The sequence below is a fragment of the Trichomycterus rosablanca genome, chromosome 17 (genome assembly GCF_030014385.1).
Source record: "Trichomycterus rosablanca isolate fTriRos1 chromosome 17, fTriRos1.hap1, whole genome shotgun sequence".
Lineage (NCBI taxonomy): Eukaryota > Metazoa > Chordata > Actinopteri > Siluriformes > Trichomycteridae > Trichomycterus > Trichomycterus rosablanca.
Window position 1 is genome coordinate 3,961,082 of NC_086004.1, and position 17,913 is coordinate 3,978,994.

At 39.3% G+C, this 17,913-nt stretch overlaps 1 protein-coding gene across 4 annotated transcripts in view; it reads right to left on the reverse strand.

Moving 5' to 3' along the window:
* Window positions 1–17,913, reverse strand: part of patj (PATJ crumbs cell polarity complex component) — an 88,009-nt gene that overhangs the window by 68,343 nt on the left and 1,753 nt on the right. For all 4 annotated transcript variants that reach the window (XM_063013339.1, XM_063013338.1, XM_063013336.1 and 1 more), the window contains 13 exons: window positions 17,569–17,747; window positions 15,728–15,901; window positions 14,847–14,986; window positions 13,605–13,785; window positions 10,780–10,908; window positions 9,511–9,747; window positions 8,678–8,777; window positions 8,490–8,578; window positions 8,150–8,291; window positions 7,041–7,187; window positions 2,726–2,805; window positions 1,360–1,416; window positions 1,134–1,268 (listed from right to left, as the gene is read on the reverse strand). In XM_063013339.1, coding sequence (XP_062869409.1) covers window positions 1,134–1,268; window positions 1,360–1,416; window positions 2,726–2,805; window positions 7,041–7,187; window positions 8,150–8,291; window positions 8,490–8,578; window positions 8,678–8,777; window positions 9,511–9,747; window positions 10,780–10,908; window positions 13,605–13,785; window positions 14,847–14,986; window positions 15,728–15,901; window positions 17,569–17,747 — 1,790 coding nt within the window. The remainder of the gene's footprint in view (window positions 1–1,133; window positions 1,269–1,359; window positions 1,417–2,725; window positions 2,806–7,040; window positions 7,188–8,149; window positions 8,292–8,489; window positions 8,579–8,677; window positions 8,778–9,510; window positions 9,748–10,779; window positions 10,909–13,604; window positions 13,786–14,846; window positions 14,987–15,727; window positions 15,902–17,568; window positions 17,748–17,913) is intronic.

The following is a 17,913-nucleotide window of genomic DNA, read 5'->3' on the forward strand; positions in this document are numbered from 1 at the left end:
ATGACGTTGGTCAGTGAAAACATTGTACTGTTGTCAGTTAAATAAAGGCTTAAGAGAATATACACTTAGAAACAATAACAAATAAGTGCTTACTCTAGCCCATTACCACTATTGGCTGGCAGGGCTTCTACATAGACATCATTGCCTATGTGTGACAAGGGGGTGCCCAAAGCCCTGCGATGGACTGGCAGCCTGTCCAGGGTATTTCTGCCTTGCAAATAAAGAAATAAAGAAATTATTAAACAAACACTTGCCTTTTCTTACCACTTCATGGCTGATTGATTTACTTTTTTTATTGGGTGTAGACATTTTTATGCATTAACTAATTAAGTTGGTCCAGGTTGTGAGACATAATTAATAGCAATATCAGAGAATATCAGAGTCCAATTTAGTCCAATATCTAAATTCTTTCTATAAGCTAGCAGGACTAAAAGGCCTACAAGAAGCAATGGCAGAGCTGTGCCATCTGTCCAGACCAAGGGAGGCTCAGTAGCCTCTAAACCCTCTTTCCGTTCACCTAAGCACAATTATACCCCACTGGGCTCAGATCTGCCCACGATGTCTACTCAGGAAGCCTCCATAAGGAGTTCTGAGCACTACTGAATTATGGCATTTTAAATACCTAAGTAAAATAAGCCTTTAAAGAACTCTAAAATGCAATGAGCCTACTATAGAGCCGTGTGGATCCCCATGCCTCATTGACTCAGACCCACACGGCAGCACGTTCAGGTCTGTATTCCTTCAGGGTTGTTGCCAAAATCAACAGGCTGAGGGTGAAGCCATTGGACCAGGTGGAGCTGTATGGGACAGCGGAGGGGCAGGAAGCCGAGGCAGTGGGAGAGTCCGAGACCCGGTCTGGCATGCAGATGGTCTCGGCCAGACTCAAAAGCCCTCCTACTAAAACATCTATCTGCCAGCAGTGGTGGCGGCAGCATGCCTTCCCGGAGACATGGGGCTGGCAGGATGCAAAGGTCAGTTTTACCAGAGGAACACAGAGAGGCTGCACCAAGCACGCCAAAATATTATCTGAAAGCTGGCCAAGGCATTGCACCACCTGACCATAATGCCATAGGGACATGGAACAGAAGTATTTAAGATCTAGGAAAGGATTTTTACTTTTTTTCCAGTTTTACCTCAAGAAGTTCATCCTCAGGTCGCAGTAGACCATGATTAGCCACGGGACCATCAGGGGCCACAGTGGAGATGTAGTGGTGTCCATCAAATGAGTCCAGCTCCACACCCAGACGCATGGTGTGTATCGGGAGAAGCTTGAGAAAGAAATAAAAAAGCATTAAGACAATCTAAAGCAGAACAAAGAACTTGCTCGTAATACACAAATAAAGTCAACTAAGGTGCTACCTTAGAATATTTCTGCAGCTCAGCATCATCCTCAATGACAGGATCCAGTTCAACAACCTGTAAAAGAATTAATAACGACCACAAAACCATTTTAGACAGAAAGAGCAAATAATAAGTACATTTACACCATTGAAAGAGATTTTTTTTTCACATGGCTGGCAAACTACTTATATCTGGAAACTTATATTGTCTTAAAAAATGCATATCAGTGTTCATGATAGCACATATAAAATTATACCACAACGAATGAGTCCTTTCAGTTGCTTCCATTATAGGTCACCATAGCAGATTATTCATCCACATATTTGATTTAGCACAGTTTTTATACCGGATGCTTTTCCTGATGCAACCCTCTTATTTATCCGGGCTTGGAAGCAGCATTAAAAGTGCACTGATATGCGTCTCTTCTGCATGCACCTTCTGTATTTATGAGCCCACCCTGGGATTCAAACCCCCGAAACTTTAACCATTACACCACACAAGCTCACACATTATAATACAAAAACGACCATAAAATGTCTGTTTTGCTTTTGCATTGCTAAACAAAAGCTAAACACAATCAACTGTGCACAGACACAATTTAATAAAACACAACAAGAGAGATGAGCATCATCCTAACAATTACATCAACTGTAACATATCCGCAGGTATTCTTACATATCCTATGATTACCAAAAATGTTTAGTACATTTTGTTTACTCCTAGTAAGAGGTGTTTAGTTGTAAGTAAGCACACAGCATACACAATGGGTACTTTTTTAAAATGCATTTATATAAAAATTGCAGATGTATCTTAATTTCCAACATAAATAAATCCAAATTAAACAAAAATCCACATTACTATGTGTTGTTGTATTTATTGTCTTTATCATGATCAGCATTTTTGATGTTAGAACAATTTGGCAAAATTCACAGAGCAAGATTAATGCCCTAGTTTAAATTTTTTGCTGAATTTTCTGCTTTTTATATTCACTTTTTTTTTTGCTCAGTATCAGACAATAATCTGAAACAAATCATGCTTCTGATTCAATTCGAATGCCCAGAGCAGCTCTTCATCTGTCATGTATCATCCTGTAAAATTTTGACAGATGGAAAAGTTGCAATTTTAACAATTTTAATTTTGCTGTTTTGACTGAGCTCACATTGCTGCAGATTTCAGTAACATGTATGAAGCCCAGATCGGAACCGAAAATGCCAGATGCAATGTGATTTTGCTGTTCACACAGTAATGTACTGTACATACAAGTGTACAATCTATGGCATACTTTAGGCGAATTGGAACAAAGCATAAATATGGCCTTTGTTTGCTGGTATTTCCTATGTAGGTCTGGTAGGCCCACCATGCTACTGTATTTTCTGTTTCTTACCATAACTTCATACTGGGGTCCAAGTGCTTGCTCCCATTTGGTATGCAACTCCATCTCAGTCAGCGTGACAGGGTCTTGAGCTACAACACAGTTAAAACAGCAGGTATAAAGCAAATGCTTATCATTTTAGTGTTTTCTGCAACAAAGGATGTTCGAGAGAGGAAAAAAAAAACCACATGGCCTTAAATGTTTGGTTTTGTACTGTTAGAGAAAGGATGTCATTTTGACTGATGAAAACAGAAGAAAAGAGTCAAGGGTCAAAAGGTAAATGCATGAGTCAAGGCTCAGGTATGGTAATACAGAGAAACCACTGTGCTTCCGCTCAATATAGAAAAGAAATGCATACGCAGGGAGAAAAAAAAATATTAATGAGCAAGTCGAAGGGAACATGAATGACCAGGAAGGAGGGAGACAGCAGAACAGACACGTGTAATAGAGCTTATACTGTAATTCAAGGCCCCCAGGACGACAAGCATCCTCCTTCCTTTACACATGTAGTCATACCAATAATCTCACTCTGACAACCCGGAGAGAGAGAAAAAAATTAATCACTCACACACATACACACACACACAAGATGAAGGGCCCTAGCACATAGACCTGATTAAATTAGCATTTCTACATCGCCACTCACAACACCATTCATCATAAGTGTTTGACTGCATTAATACAGCAATGCATCGCGTTCAGGTTTTGGATGTCAGGCTGTAGCCAACATCTGCAGACCAGGTGTAGCAATGAGTGAAAGATTGATAGCAGGAAGCAACCAAAAGAGGAAGTGTTCGGCCTGCTGGACTGACAATTCTCCACATCACTGTCCGATAAGGTAGGCATGCTAATCTTGAAATATTTTCTTTAAATGAAACCAATAAATTAATGTTCATTATGACAAAATATTTTCCAGGAATCAATAGACGCAATATAGTAACACGCCATGGACAGGACGCCAATCCATCACAGAGTCTCGGCCATCCAACCCCCCGCCCCCAACACAGCCGATCATGTCTGTATGTAGTCAACCGACTGGCCAAAAGAACCACTGGAAAATCGAACCCTGGATCCCAGCAGTTGTGGGCTAGCGTAATTTACTGCTGCACCACGTGAGCTCATATACATATTATATTTGAAAATAAATTCCACTCTGCAATTCTTCTGGTGACTGCACCACCCTATTCATCATCAATTGAAGTGCAGTCGCAAATGCTTCTAGTACATCTGCTCAACATTGATTCCCACAGAGCGAGTGGGAGATTTTTTTATTTTTATTTCATATATTATTGTGTTTTGGCCTTTTTACAAAACAATAAAAAATAACTATAGGATCAAAGCCTTTGACTGTGCATTCACTCATTCAGTAACCGCTTCAAGTTTATCAAGGTAACAGTGAGTCAAGCTCCACACAGTGGCCATACATCCTGTACAGAGAATCAATCAAACCAGAGCATCATACCGCCATTCATTTAATTAAGACAATTTAGATTATTCACTCTATCTTCTGCATGTTCCATGGGAAAATCAACACAGAGACACTCCGCAGTAACAGGTTGAGTGTCTCTGTTGGTCCAGGTCCACTGTCCCTGGTTCTGTGTGGCACCAACACTACTTGATGTCACATCATGCCTCCCTTTGTTTATGCTGTTTTCCCCCCAAATGCATTGTGGCTCCCTTGACTGTAGAATTTTACCCCAATCTTTTAGTTTCATTGTCATTTTACTTTTTCAATAATGTTCCCTTTCTTTCTAACAATCCTTATTAGCCTAAATAGTGATGTTAAGTCATAAAATCAGATAATAATTCTGACAGACCTAGTTCTGCTGTACCCAGTTTGGAACACAGTCTTACTGGGTTTCTATTTTGAAATGTTCCACATATGAAGTGATGCCATAAAATCCCAAACCTTGGTTTGATCCTCACATCCGGCCTGTCTGTAAAGAGTTTCACATGTTTTTTTTCATGTTTTACCCTCTGTATGGGTTTCTTTTAAATACTGGGATCTCATTCCATCTTTAAACATGCAAAAGTTGCTGCTTTAAATTGCCTCTAGGCACAAGTGAATTCATGGGCAAGTGTTTGTTGCTCTGTGATGTATGGCACTCTACCCAGTGTGTTGCTCCCAGTAGTTCCATAATGTACCAGTTAGTTTTTTTTTTTTTTTAAATGACCTAATCCAAATCTGCTTTCTATAATTGGTCACGACTCCCATGTTCTGGCCGAAGTCACCATAAAATTAAGTGAAAGTTTTCAGCACAGCCACGACAAAAGGCGTCTAAGATTCAAATGTTTATTTCATGACAGGAATAAACTGGGTTCAACATGTTTCCAGAGCCCACATTTACATGTCCCCTCTCCAATTTCACCAAGTTTCCAATGAAATCATCTTAAACCAGATGAGTAAGATTTTATAAACACTTTTTTATAAAGCACGCTGGCTCAGGTCAGCACCATGAAACCAAACGTCAGTGCTTTTGCCCACAGAGAAAAGTTTGACCGGGTACATAGGCGGTCTCGCCTCGTAGGAGCAACATCGAATCCCTACTCCACAGAAAAACGAGGTGAAAAATACAAAGTGAGAGTAAGATTAAAGCAGAGATTGTTCTGCTTTAAGGCAGCTATCGTTTTACAAGAACTCAAGTTGCCCCTATTGGGAAATAAGCTCTGACAAGCAATCATTGTTATCCCGCGCTTGTTCAGCCTGGCTGCAACAGAATACTTTATTTAAGAGTTTGGCAGGTACAAGGGCTTGTCTGGATTAATTAGGTCAGGGTGTAACTCAAGCCATTTACTGGCTTTATGTCTTGAGCAGGGCTGATTCTCCGCTCCCAGCATTCTGCTTCCATATTTATAACCAGCATCTAGCAAGAGCGAAACTGTTCCCTCTATGTACAGGTCAGATTTGAGAAAGAGTTTATGAAGTTGGGGATGCAAAGAGAATCAGGGATGGGAAATAACCCGGGCCTCGAGGAATTAAAATGGAAGCTGATTCCCATAACTCAAAGTTCTGCCCCAAGTGATGATCTATGCAGACATGTTTAGCATTTAATTCTAGACAAAAAAATGTAATAGATGTGCAATAAACAAGAACAGAAGAGCTGGTTTTATAAGAGCTATTAAAGGGACTGACTGAAAATCATCTTTTATATACTTGCCCACATTGTTGGTAAAATTAGTAATTATTTGTAATGTGCTACAAGTATTAATGTTTTATTTCCATTTAAAAAATGAAAACAAAATATCACAATTATTGCAAAGGTTTGTTTTTTGAAAGGAAGAAAATGCTGTTTTTTGTTTTGCTATTTTTGCAGCAAGTTAACAAATCTAACCAGCAGGAAAAGCTGGACAGCAGCAAAACAGTTAAAAGCAAACAATGGCATATAAAGGGGTCAAGTTTTTTTGCTTTTTTATTCTTATGCAGTCATCATTGAGCATTGTTTACTAGATATTTACTGTGACCTAGAAAAAAGCTGGTCAGGGAGTTAAGGGTGAGTATACAGTGTATTCTGACCATTCCATTTTCACCCTAAAGCCAAAGATGCACCAGAGTATTTTGTCTGGGAATATACACTGATTAGCCATAACATTAAAACCACCTCCTGGTTTCTACACTCACTGTCCATTTTATCAGCTCCACTTACCATATAGAAGCCCTTTGTGGATCTACAATTACTGACAGGACCACCACAGAGCAGGTATTATTTAGGTGGTGGATCATTCTCAGCACTGCAGTGACACTGACATGGTGGTGGTGTGTTAGTGTGTGTTGTGCTGGTATGAGTGGATCATGCAAAAAAACATGATCAAGCAGAGAAACAGATGGACTACAGTCAGTAATTGTAGAACTACAAAGTGCTTCTATATAGTTAGTGGAGCTGTGAGTGTAGAAACACAGTGAGTGTAGAAACAAGGAGGTGCTTTTAATGTTGGCTGATCAGTGTATGTGTGAAAATGTTATTGTACAGTTGTAAGGTACAGTTGAAATGCTTGGCTTGCAGCACATTAGAATCAACATTGACAAAGTATTTATTTTATCAGTATGATGGCATGTGGTGTCACTTAAGACTTCATAAAGTAAAAATCAGTAGATAGATAAAACCCCTGAACTGTTCACAACAAAAGTCTTGGCACATCAAACATATTTATTGTCCTGAGTGATACCGACAGCAACCATTTTAATCTAACTTCTGTTTTTTCAACTGTGTAGTCCTTCCTTTTGAGTTTCCTCAATTTCTAATGTTGTCACAGACTGAAGCAGAGTGTGAGTGTGTGTGTGTGTGTGTGTGTTCAGCACAGAAAGGCAGACTGTAGAGTCTGAGCTAACCTCTTGCAGACGGCTGGTGTTTGACTGAAGTCAGAGTCGGAGCCAAGTCTGCGGGCTCCATCACAGAGGCCATCTGATTCTGAACGTCGGCCCGTACCTTGATCTCTGCAGATCTCCTCAGAGACACTCGGGATGACTCTCTCTGGACTACACACACACGCACAGACACAAACATCAAGTTTAGATACAAATCTATCCTGGTCTTTGCACTTAGGTGTGCTGCCAAGGAATTGAATATTTTACTAGATGACAAAATGTCAAGGAAAGATATTTACATCTGTTATTCACTGTGATGTATGCTTATTTCAAGTCAGGCAACTCCACTGAGCATATGAACCACGTTTCTGCTACGTTACTCTTAATATTTAAGACCTAGAAATATTCACAGCACCAATATCAGATCTCTGAGCACACTGATCTGTTTCTTTTACTTTATTAACTAAAAAACTGTTTGAAAATGTTGCTGTAAGAAGAAACTTTCATTCCCGCCTTTAAGCCAATCATTTCCTTAATGAGCTTTATCAGGAAAAACTTTTTAACTAAGTTTTACTACATTTGGATTTCAGTTTGTAAGCTGTTATTCTAGCAACCTGTCTGTATTGAGACAGCTGAGGTTCAGATGGGTGTTATGAACTTGCTGCCAGTACCAACATGCTGTAAGCTTAACAGTTTTTTAACATTGCAGGGAAACCGGTTGGTGATAAAATACACTGGCCCACCAGTGTTGAGATCTTGAGCTCTCAAGTTCAAACCTCATCTTTCACCTTTGCTGGCTGATCAATTGAGAATGCACACTGAGACGGGGGATAATGAAGATCGTTGCATGTCAGAAGGTAAGATAGGTACTGCACACGTGTCAAAGAGGCGTGAGACGGTTTACGCAGTAGCAGAAGCGAATTACGATCGGGTAAGAGGATAAAACTGGATTGGGAGGAAAATTGGAAATATATATAATCAGCAACACCCTGCCCCAATAAATAATGGTCTTATAATGATTAAGGATGAGCTTTGCACATATGACATTTCTGCATTTATTAAGTAATGAGTTATAGTATTTCAAGGTGCATCACTCATTAATGTTAATATTCATTACAGAGCCTGGTGTTAACCTTTATCCAGAGATATCTCCACAGATGGTTTTTTAGGGGAGCCGATCTTGCGCACCAGAGTGAGGTGAATGGTCTGACCAGTCTGCTTCATCACATCCAGAACCTCCTGACTGGTGAAGCCCTGCAGATTAACTCCATTCAGCTGCTCAGAAGCATGAGAGAGAAGAAATGTAGTATTTAAGTCATAGATGTTACAAGTGCATCCACAAGAATACAGTTATATTACCCTGTTACAGAGCACAACATGACAGCTGCCTCATGTTCTGCTTACCCTATTCTTATTAAAAACAACGCAGGGTTAATTAAAGTAAAGCTCGTTAAAAAGTCATCAGCAACCTACCGTTATTATTCTGTCGTGGACCATGATATTCCCACACTGTTCGGCAGCACTGCCTGGGATGACGCTCTTCACAACAACCCCTAATTGTTCTGCGTAAGGTAAAGCAAGAGTACGATATTTAAGCCAGTTACTTAATTTACATGTCAACCAATCAAATGAGGTCAAATGTAAAATAAAAGCTTCCTTACCCTCATTTAAGCTGTTAGAACCAACAATTGAGATCCCCAAACTCTGGCCTTCCTTCTTCTTTAAAGTCACTTCATGAATGTCATAGCCTTCCAGGTTTAACTGCATTAAAATCCACAATTAACTCACATGTATGATTATTATCATCATGACCGTAGCATCTGTGATGGTTTCATGTCTGTGATTATATATGTCATATTTAAACCATTTCCAGCACATACGGCACTTTGCTTTTGTGAAACATTTTTTACAAACACCAAACAGTGTACAGTAATGTCTTTAAGGAATGAGTACAAAATAAATCAAGCATCTGACTGACAGAAATGGATCCAAAAAGGACAGATGAATAAAGTCGATCTGTGTTGTGATAAACACGTTTATTCAGCACCAACTGGCAACAATGTACAGTTACATTTTTTAAATAAAAAAATACTTAAATTAAATACTTTATAATAATAATTTAGACTTCTCCCGTCAGTTTTTCCTCGGTTTTCCCCTCAGCTACTATGTTTACTGTAAGTACATTTCCATGCTTTAGGCTGGGGCATCAAGTGGTTAAATCTAATAAGGTTCAGTTTTCATGGGTTAAATAGTTAAAATAAACTCCACATGGTTAAACTAGACAGTTTTATTTTTAATAGAAATTCAGTGTTTACATTTTAAGTCAATAGGTGATTAATTTTGTTTGGCAGTTAAAGCCAGTGTGGAGCAGATTTCTTTTTCTTTTCTCTGGTAGATAGTAATGAGCGTTTTTAAAAATCTAGAAAACCAAGCTATAGGAGGCGACATCAGCACATTACAGAGTACAGGTTACATCCTATAAGGTGTAACTTACCGTTCTGCTGGTTCTGCGCACTGGTATAGGAGGAGGCAGGGAGGAGACGGGTGCTGCTGCAGGGGCAGGTGGGGGAGACAGAGGAGAATGGACATCCCCCAGAGGGTCCCGTGCGATCAGCATGCGGACGCGACTCCCACAGGCCTGCAGCGCCTGCACCACCTGTTCGCTGGACAAACCCTGTGTAGGTGTGTCCCCGATGCGCAGGATGTGGTCACCTGTCCTTAACCGTCGGTCCTGATGCAGGAAATATGATGGGGAGGAGAAAGTGAAAAGAAATTAGTGAACGAGTATGTAGGCATGTGAGCAGTTTTGTCAAAAGTTCACTATAAGGACGAAATGTATTGGGACACTCCTTCTAATTATTGAATTCATGTTTTTCAGCTACAACAATTGCAAACAGGTGTAATAAATTAGTTATATAAAGGAAATTATGTGCCATAACATTTTAGGGAAGGCCTCTTCCAGCATGGCAAAACAAGCTCTAAAAAGACATGAAGAAAAGCTTGGTTTAAAAAAAGTCCATTGGCCTGCACAGAGCCCTGACCTCAGCCCCACAGCTCTGGAATGAACTGGAACACTGTTGTGCACTAGCAGGAAATGAAAGGCTTTCTTGCGCTACCACCAGAAAAGCTTCAATTTACTTTGGATTACACTTTGTAAGCCTCTGGAAATGCACTCAGAAGAAAGTATTACATCCTTTAGTGTTTTGATGATCGTAGTATGCTGTCCAACATGTTTTTCAGCTTTTTAGTTGTTCAACTTATAATATATGGATAATGCCATATAGGTTAATATAATTACTTAAATTATTTTAATAGCTGTCAAACCATTTTGTGACCCTGTATGTTCTATAGATGTAAAGAATTGTCATCCTGAAAGAGATCATTGACCCCCCCCCCCCTCTTCAGTGTGGAGTTTACATGTTCTGCTCCAACATGTTTAAATAAATGCAGTCAGGTCAACTGGAACTAGTAGAGATTGCTGTGTGTGTGTGTGTGTGTGTGTGTGTGTGTGTGTGTGTGTGTGTGTGTGTGTGTGTGTGTGTGTGTATCTGCCCTGTAATAGACTGGCGACCTGTATGAAGTCCTACCGTTTGCCCAATTATTCAGACCCACAGCGACCCAGACCAGGATAAAGTGGTATTAAACATAAACAACAATCATGTCTGAACAAGCCTAGTACACATAGTCTTCAGGTTTTTTTTATCTATCTGTGCATGTATGTGTTGTGAATGGTTACATGAGTGTACAGGACATAAACACAAACCTTATCAGCAACACTGTTTGGGACCAGAGTACGTACGACCACTCCAGTGGCCTTTCCACCCACAATTCCAAAACCGAGGCCTGAACCATCATTTATCAGCTCGATCTCCTCCACATTACCCCACTGCTCCTGAAAACAAAATCAAATAAATATTAAATTAATACATTAATGCTATTTATAACAATAGAAAGCTCTCAATCGATTGTGGCATACGTGGAAAGTTTTGTACCTAAACCATTTCATTAAAATGACTTTTAGACAATAGAGGACATGACCTCAATTTTAATACAGTTTAATCCCTAAAACTACATATTTAAAACAGATTCAATTTCCAATAAATCAAAACTGACTGCTTAAATAGCTTCATCAGACGAGAGCAACCATGACATGAAACCATACATCACTGGAAAGTCCTTACTAGTCAAATGTCACATACACAGATCCCTGGTCAGACTCAGGGTTGAAAACCCCCTGGAGTGTCTTTCTGTCACTGTTCTAACTCACTGGCCTTTTACTGTGCATACTCCTTATTACTGGAGTCTCCTTGGACCCTTATTAAGAAGCTAAAATCTATATTAAATTTTTATTATTATTAGGTCTTTATTTGATACATGACTTAGTCAGCAATTTTGTTGCTCTAATATAAAACCCTTACACATGGCTCCCCTCACAGGACATTTTATTGGTTTAAAAATACATACTGTTTAGCTTTCATATTTAAAACAATAAGGAAAACAATCTAGATAATATGAAGGGAAGATCAGACTAGCTTTCTAATGACCCACACTGTGAGGCAGATGGCATGATAAACAAGGACAAGCCATAGCCTAGTGGTTAAGGTACTGGACTAGTAACCAGAAGGTCGCTGGTTCAAGCCCCACCACTGCCAGGTTGCTGCTGCTGGGCCCTTGAGCAAGGCCCTCAATTGCTCAGACTGTAACTGTAATGTAAGTCGCTTTGGATAAAGGCCGAAAATGTAAATGTAAATGTAAATGTAAACAATGTTGTCTGCATCACAAGCTACAACATTGCAAAGCACCAACAGGAAAGCCACATACAAGTTTCTCATTTTGATGGATTTTTCCCCCAATTTAGATGCTACCAATTCCCAGTATAAACCATCATGTACTGTAAATGAAAGCACAGATGTACAATGATGGCTAATGTTCCTTTGATTAAAATGGAATAAATGAATGCCTTGCCTTACAAACAGACAAGTGCCACTGGATTCTCAGACTCTTAATCTTCACAGGGTGCTTTACTCTTGTGCTATTCGAATGTGTTAACATTTTCATTAGTCAGGGTCCGCTTCCAGTGGGAAACACCCTGTTACACCCTGGACAGGTCACCTTCCTCAAATATAGCCAATCATGTCTGTGTAGATGCTCAGCCGACTGACTGATAGTGGCGGTTGACTAGCATAAAAGACCGTTGTGCCACCTAAGCGCTTAACATTTTCAAAAACATTACAGTACTTGATGAGGGGGAAAAAAGGAAATTGACTCAAAAAATATAAAAATGTATTTGACCTTCTCCTTGGTTTTTGTTTCACTGAGTAACAAATGAGTTACTGAAGCACTGACACCTGAAGATACAACAACGATTTAAAAATATAGTGCAAATAAATTATCATTTTAACTACAATGTCATGATACAAAACAGGGGAACTCTCACTGAAATGTCGTTTATATATTTAGTGCTTTAATATTTAGATTCTAGATATTTTCAGTATGTTTCAGTATGTTTTAGAAATTCAGGACTCACTACTTCCATTACAAAAGTACAATAAAATGTAAAGGCTTATCCAGGGCACCAGGGAACAAAGAGTGAAAACATACCAAAGTTAGCTCACATGCTACACATCTGAAGTTACAGAACCAGAAAACAGTTATCCTCTGAAGCCTGGTCAAGCTCACATAGATAAATATTGTTTCAGCTGTGTATAATAAAGAAACAGACTAAGACGGGAAGGAAATTTAGGGACTGTGTAAATATAGACATTACATATGGGAGAAGCTAAAGGCGTTGTCATTATTTTGCTTGTTCAATCAAATTCACTGATGTAAAAAATCTCAAAACTAAGTTTCCAGTATGTTTTACATTGTCATACAGAACAAGACTAATAAACGTGTCTATCAAACAACTAACTGTTCCAATGTTCTGCCCAGCCCCTTTTTCATATGCTTAATCAAATTCTGGTTGTTAAACCATGGAAAACTTTTGCCTGAGTCCTGAGTTTGATATGCAAGATGTAACATTAATTAAAGTATGTTTAAAATGAGCAATAAAGAAGCACATTAAAGGGACAAAATAAGCAAAAATAAATCTAAATAACTTGGTATAACGACTATTAAGAATCTCTCTTCTCAAGCCCTCCATGTTTGCCTACATCAAGACCTTCACTTGAGCTGTATTTAATTAAAGTGGACAAGTGGGAACTATTGCATTTATTGTTTGAGGCTCGAGTTAATCAGCTTCATCTCATGGTTGTTGATCTTTACCAGGTTCATTATCCCTCTCAAAAATTTAATATCTCTCCTTCATTGCAGAGAGGAGCAGGAGGATCACTCAGGCAATCACAACAGCCACGTTTGCACATCTTGTCTCCACTAGAGCTCAGGTCGAGTGAGAAAATTAACCTTAAGTGTTTTTTCAGACCTATAGGTGTTGGCCGCGCACACACACACATAGCGCTACTTACTAGGCTATGATTCCCTTCACATGTCTTACAACAAGCAATAGAGTTTTGTCATTTTATGTATATGTTTAAAGAGACCCGAGAAATCAAGTGCTTTATAAACAAGAAATATTTGTAGTTAGTTTACCGTAGTTATGGATCCAGAAGAGAGATGACCTGCTTTAGATGAAGAGTCTTTAGCCACTACGAGTTCCACTCTGTCCCTTTGCTGCTGTAGATAAGCAATGGCCTGCTGTTGTGTAACATTCTGGTCCAGAGGAACTCCGTTGATGGCCAGAATCTGATCATTCTCATGCAATCTGCCATCTCTAAGCATTAAAAGAAATACATGTTTTAAAAAAATTATATTTATATTAAACCTGCATTAGACTGGGCGCTCGGGCGGCACTGCGGTCTCATGTGCTAGGAATCTCAGCTGTGCTATCGACCAGCTACATGTTTGCAAAGACACAACTGGATCTGTCTCTGTGAGGCCCTATTTTTATATCTATTTAAGCATTTTCTCCTCTTTTTCTCCCTTTTTAGCGCGTCCAATTGCCCGATTGCATCACTCTTCCTCTCCACCAATGCCGATCCCTGCTCAGATTGAGGAGAACAAAGCTAACCCACGCCCCCTCCGACACGTTCTGTGAGACCCTATTTATTAAATATTTATCTGAATGTAATAAAAGCCATTTTAAGATGTTTATAAAGCCTATTTAGGAAGCTCAGGTGGACCAGCGATCTATTATACTAGCCCATCATTATTAGTTCTATCAGTCAGCCAGGCATCTACACAGACATGATTGGTTTAGTCTTGGGAGGGAGGCATATATAAAATATATATATTAATAAATTATAAAAATTAAATATAATAAAATAAATTATAATAAAACAGGCAGTTGTAACCTAGTGGTTAAGGTACTGGACTAGTAATCAAAAGGTCCAAGTTTCTACTGTTGGGCCCCTGAGCAAGGCCCTTAATCCTCAATTGCTTAGACAATATACTGTCACAGTACTGTAAGTCGCTTTGGATAAAATCATCTGCTAAATGCTGAAAGTGTGATTTCTAAATAGTTAAAGGTGGCCCACAAACTAGGAATATGACTAAACAAAGACAATCTGGAATAGAACTTATTTTACAGTGTCATAAATGTGTCTAGGCAGCACGGTGGCACAACTGTAAGAGGACCTGGCAGCAATCCTGATTTCTCCTTACTATCTCTGAGGAGTTTAGCCTGTTCACTCTGGGAACATCTGGGTTCTACTATGACTTGCTCCTACTTAACAAAACATACCAGTAGATGGACTGGCTTTGCGAGTAAGTAAACGTGTAAATGTGTGATGCCATGCTGACATACTGCCCAGGTTATATTCCTGCCATACTCACCTGTCTGCCACACTTCCAGGCTGCACCTGTTTGATAAAAACTCCATGTGGACCCACTCCATCAGGCTTCAGCCCCACCACACTAAAGCCCAGGCCTCCAGATAATGGTCTCAACAGGCTCGCGTGCTCCAACGTTCTTCCCTACAGAGAACAGAAACAATTAGTCATTTCTCATCATTTCAGTTTACAAGATTCAAGAAATCTTTCTTCCTTTTTCTTTGTATAATAGGCCAAATAAGCCAAATCATTAGGACCATCCACCTAATATGCTGTCAAAACAGCTTCGACCCACCAAGACAGACTCGACAAAACATCTGGAGCAGTCACGTGCTATCTAGTAGCAGGCTTTCCATGTATTATTCCAAAGGTGCTAAAAGGAGTCAGGACTGTGTAGGCCTTACATTCTGTAAACCAAACAGTTTTTGTACTGGCATTGCTTTTAGGGGTATTTTGGAATTCAGTAGTAAGTGCGGCAGCCAAAAAAGCTAAGTGTTTCACATTCTATCCACTTCAGCACCCTGTAGTCCTGTTTTGCAAACTCTTCGTGGCACAGCTGTTGTTAATCCTAGATATTTCTAACTTCTTGAAAGGTGGCAGAGTTTTCAGTTTCCCATTGAACTCCACAGAGGTCTTCAGTATGACCCATTATATTGTCAGCATTAGTCTATGGAGAATAAAGGTATGCTTAACTTTATGCACCTGATTTTGGTCATGTACTGCATATTGTAGACGTTTCAGAAACTCAGGAAGGTAGCAATGCACTCACAGTATGCTATTCTGTCCTGTTAATCAGGTACCCAACACCACCTGCACAAGGTCACTGATAAGAGTTGTTATCACAGAAACCCACAAACACGGTGTGTAAAGACGAGAAGGTTTAACCTTTGCTGCAGTGTGGAGCCATCTCTGAAGCTGGTCCGATGATGCTGCGGACACAGATGTGCCGTTGGACACCACAGAGCCGAGACTGCTCCCTGGGCGACTAGCGCTCACAATCAGCTGGCCTTTTCTTGAGAAACTGAACTCACTACAGGTATCTGGGGGCATACAGTTCAACTGCAAAACCAACAAGAGAGCACATTTATTATAAATATTCGTCTTCATGAATGACTTTAACCTGGTCAGGGTCGCGTCCTGACTATAAAATAGCAAGAACACACATCAGATATTTCGATTATTGCTGAACTTGCAATGTGACGCATTACTACTAATTTGTTATTCAAAATGCACTTTACATGTCAACCGAAAGTGTTTGCTGCTGTAAGGCATAAAGCAATAAAAAGACAGCAACCGTGGCCCGTAGACTAGTGCAGGAAAAAAAAGAAAAGCAGAGAGGAAAATCAATACATTCCTCTGCAGCTCTCCCTACTCTCAAACAGGTAATGTATTAATGACCTTTAGACTCACATTGTGGAAACTTATCAGTCTTCTGCTTATTTAGCCCAGGCTGACAGAGCAGGTTCCTGGCCATTGCATCAATACATCTCAGACAAGGCAGTTACTCAAACCAAGACAGTACATATTAAGGCTTGATAGATCCACAAAAAAAAATTCACCACCACCCATCCCTGTACACGCAATAGATTTTCACCTGACTCATTCATAGGTGCTCGCCTGACCTTCATATTACTTAGTATATGAAGGCATACTTTTGTTAATGCCATTATCTTAATTTGCTGTGTGACTTGTTTATTGTGGAGAGCTTTCTGGTGTCAATTAAAAAAGCCTCATGCTGAATACAAATAACTGCAAGATGCTTTTAATGTCTTAGCTGAGCAATACAGAAGCATTAAGCAGGCCTGTATACTTATACAGTGTGGCAGTGGATCCATAATTATTCTTTGTAATCATTAATAACAATTACCCATGTATTTATTAGAGCTGGCTGTAAAAAGACAACAACGCTTTGCTAAGAATGACATGATCGTTTACTCTTAGTATTTTAAAGATGTAGTTCTCAGGATGAGGTGCAGGGATCAGCAAGTGATTCAATAGTTATAATGCAGTAAAAGTAATAATAATATTAATAATTAATTAATTAAAATTATGTTTAGCTCTGGAAACCAAGAGGGCCAAGGTAACTTTTGTGACATGTTTAAAATTATTGTTTTAAAATTGCTTAAATTCTTGTTGCAGGATACACCCACCCATTTGATATTTAGCTTCCTGGAATTATAAACAGAGGTACATTGTTTTTTTCCTATTCACAATTGCAATTATTGCTCGATGCACTGTGTGTAAATCAATTGCAACTAATACAATGTACACAATGTCAAAAAAGTTTAGATCCTAAAGGGAAATGGCATTGTTTTATGACATGTATAAAATTCTTAAATCCAATGTAACAAGTTTGATTTTGTTGGTGAAAAAAATACAAAGAGAATAAAAGCCAGGATCATTTAAATATATGGTGGTACAAATTTGCCTAGTGTGCCTAATATTTAAAAAAAACATTACATTTTAAAATCTGCTGTGATGCAGTGATAAGAAAATATTTTTCTTGTAAGGTTAAGAAGATGAGAGGGCTCTTTTTGGCAGTTGGAGCAGCCAAACTCATTTTGGCTTTTAGTTAAGTGCCTAGTTTAACCCTGTTATTTACATTTCAATCAGTTCATTTGATTATTAAAGAAAATAAAAGAAAAAAAGTACTGCCAATAGTCAATAGTCTATCACTGATACCAATAGGTGGTAGTTAAATCCGGCTGGTAGAAGGTTTGTCTGACCTGGTCTTTAAGCTGTTTGAGCGAATGCTGCAGGGTGAGGATGCGGTTGAGCAGAGGACTCTGCAGTGCTTCCTTCAGCACACCCAGCCTCTCACTGTGGGTCCATTCCTCCCGCTGTACCAACCTGGCCTGAAGCCTCTCCACAGCCTGGAGCACCTGCTGCCGCTCAGTTGCTGATACTAAACATACACAGACATATCATACACTGTCAGCCTAAGCATCACAAACTCCAGTGTTTCTTTCACTCTCATCCAAATCTCAATTTGCTGCATCTATACCTCTTTAACAATAACCACTAACAAAAAAACAAAGGTGTTTGGGTAGTGACAACATATTTAAAAAAAG